This window comes from Branchiostoma floridae, chromosome 16 (genome assembly GCF_000003815.2).
Source record: "Branchiostoma floridae strain S238N-H82 chromosome 16, Bfl_VNyyK, whole genome shotgun sequence".
NCBI classification, from domain to species: Eukaryota; Metazoa; Chordata; class Leptocardii; order Amphioxiformes; family Branchiostomatidae; genus Branchiostoma; species Branchiostoma floridae.
The window spans coordinates 16,616,519-16,617,443 of record NC_049994.1 but is presented as its reverse complement, the minus strand read 5'-3'; the positions used below and the strand labels follow the sequence as shown (position 1 = coordinate 16,617,443).

Below are 925 nucleotides of genomic sequence, written 5' to 3'. Positions count from 1 at the left end.
ATCTTTTGTTATAACAGACTAGACTCTAGTTACCTGGATCTGTACACCGGTCGGAACCCTGCCATCTGCACGTTCCTGTCCGTGTACAGGTTCACCCACATCTGCCCGGTGTCCACCCTCTGTGCTGGCGGGGTGCTGTTCCCACAGAAGACGCCGATGGTGTCCTGGAACGGGACGTCCTCCCTGTCCTACCTCTACACCATCCTTACACGTTACTGTCCCGTCACCATCCTCGTTGAGTTCTATGTGAAATTCACCGAGGAAAGAGACATCTATGCCTGGAAGGAAGTCCAAATGAACGTGAGTGAGGGTTACGTATTGCGTCAATTTGCGACAGTTCCAGTCCACAGCCAATCTGGATTGGTTTCTGTTTCGATAACTCAATGTAATGTGTCACAGCATCTTTCTCTTTCTCGTCCCATCTTCCATTCTTATCACCTTGCCCTCCCTCCCTCCCTTCCTGCTTTCCTTCGAATTCCTTTCTGTCTGCCTTACACTTTTTTTACGTTTCTCCTTGCCCTTCTCTTTGTCTGTCTATCTGTCTCTTTTTCTTTGAGAATCGCTCTCTGTTAATCTTTACCACCTACCTGTAGCACCCTCTACGTTGACGCACCACGTGTAATCTACTCTTGGCGGGTAGTCGCCAGGGTACCCCGGGGAGGATATCTCCCCTGCCGGGGACCTTAGTGTCTCATCGCACTGGGCACTTCCAGAATCTAAACAAACAACAGCAAACAATCAAACACGTTTACAAGTGCTATCTACCGGTCAAAGTCACGTCACCAAATCACCGAAACAAGAAACACAATCACAAAGAAACACACACACACCCATACATACATACATACACACATACACATCTACACACAGACACATCTACACACAGACACACAGACACACACACAAACACACACCGAAACATACT

General features: G+C 48.1%; 1 protein-coding gene across 1 annotated transcript in view; it reads right to left on the bottom strand.

Annotated features, from left to right (window-relative positions):
* LOC118403014 (fibroblast growth factor receptor 4-like) overlaps nucleotides 1–925 on the bottom strand; it is a 4,011-nt gene that overhangs the window by 2,731 nt on the left and 355 nt on the right. Inside the window, exons 2-3 of the mRNA XM_035801449.1 lie at nucleotides 588–716; nucleotides 96–278 (exon numbers count right to left, since the gene is read on the bottom strand). Of these exons, the coding sequence (XP_035657342.1) occupies nucleotides 96–278; nucleotides 588–716 (312 nt within the window). The remainder of the gene's footprint in view (nucleotides 1–95; nucleotides 279–587; nucleotides 717–925) is intronic.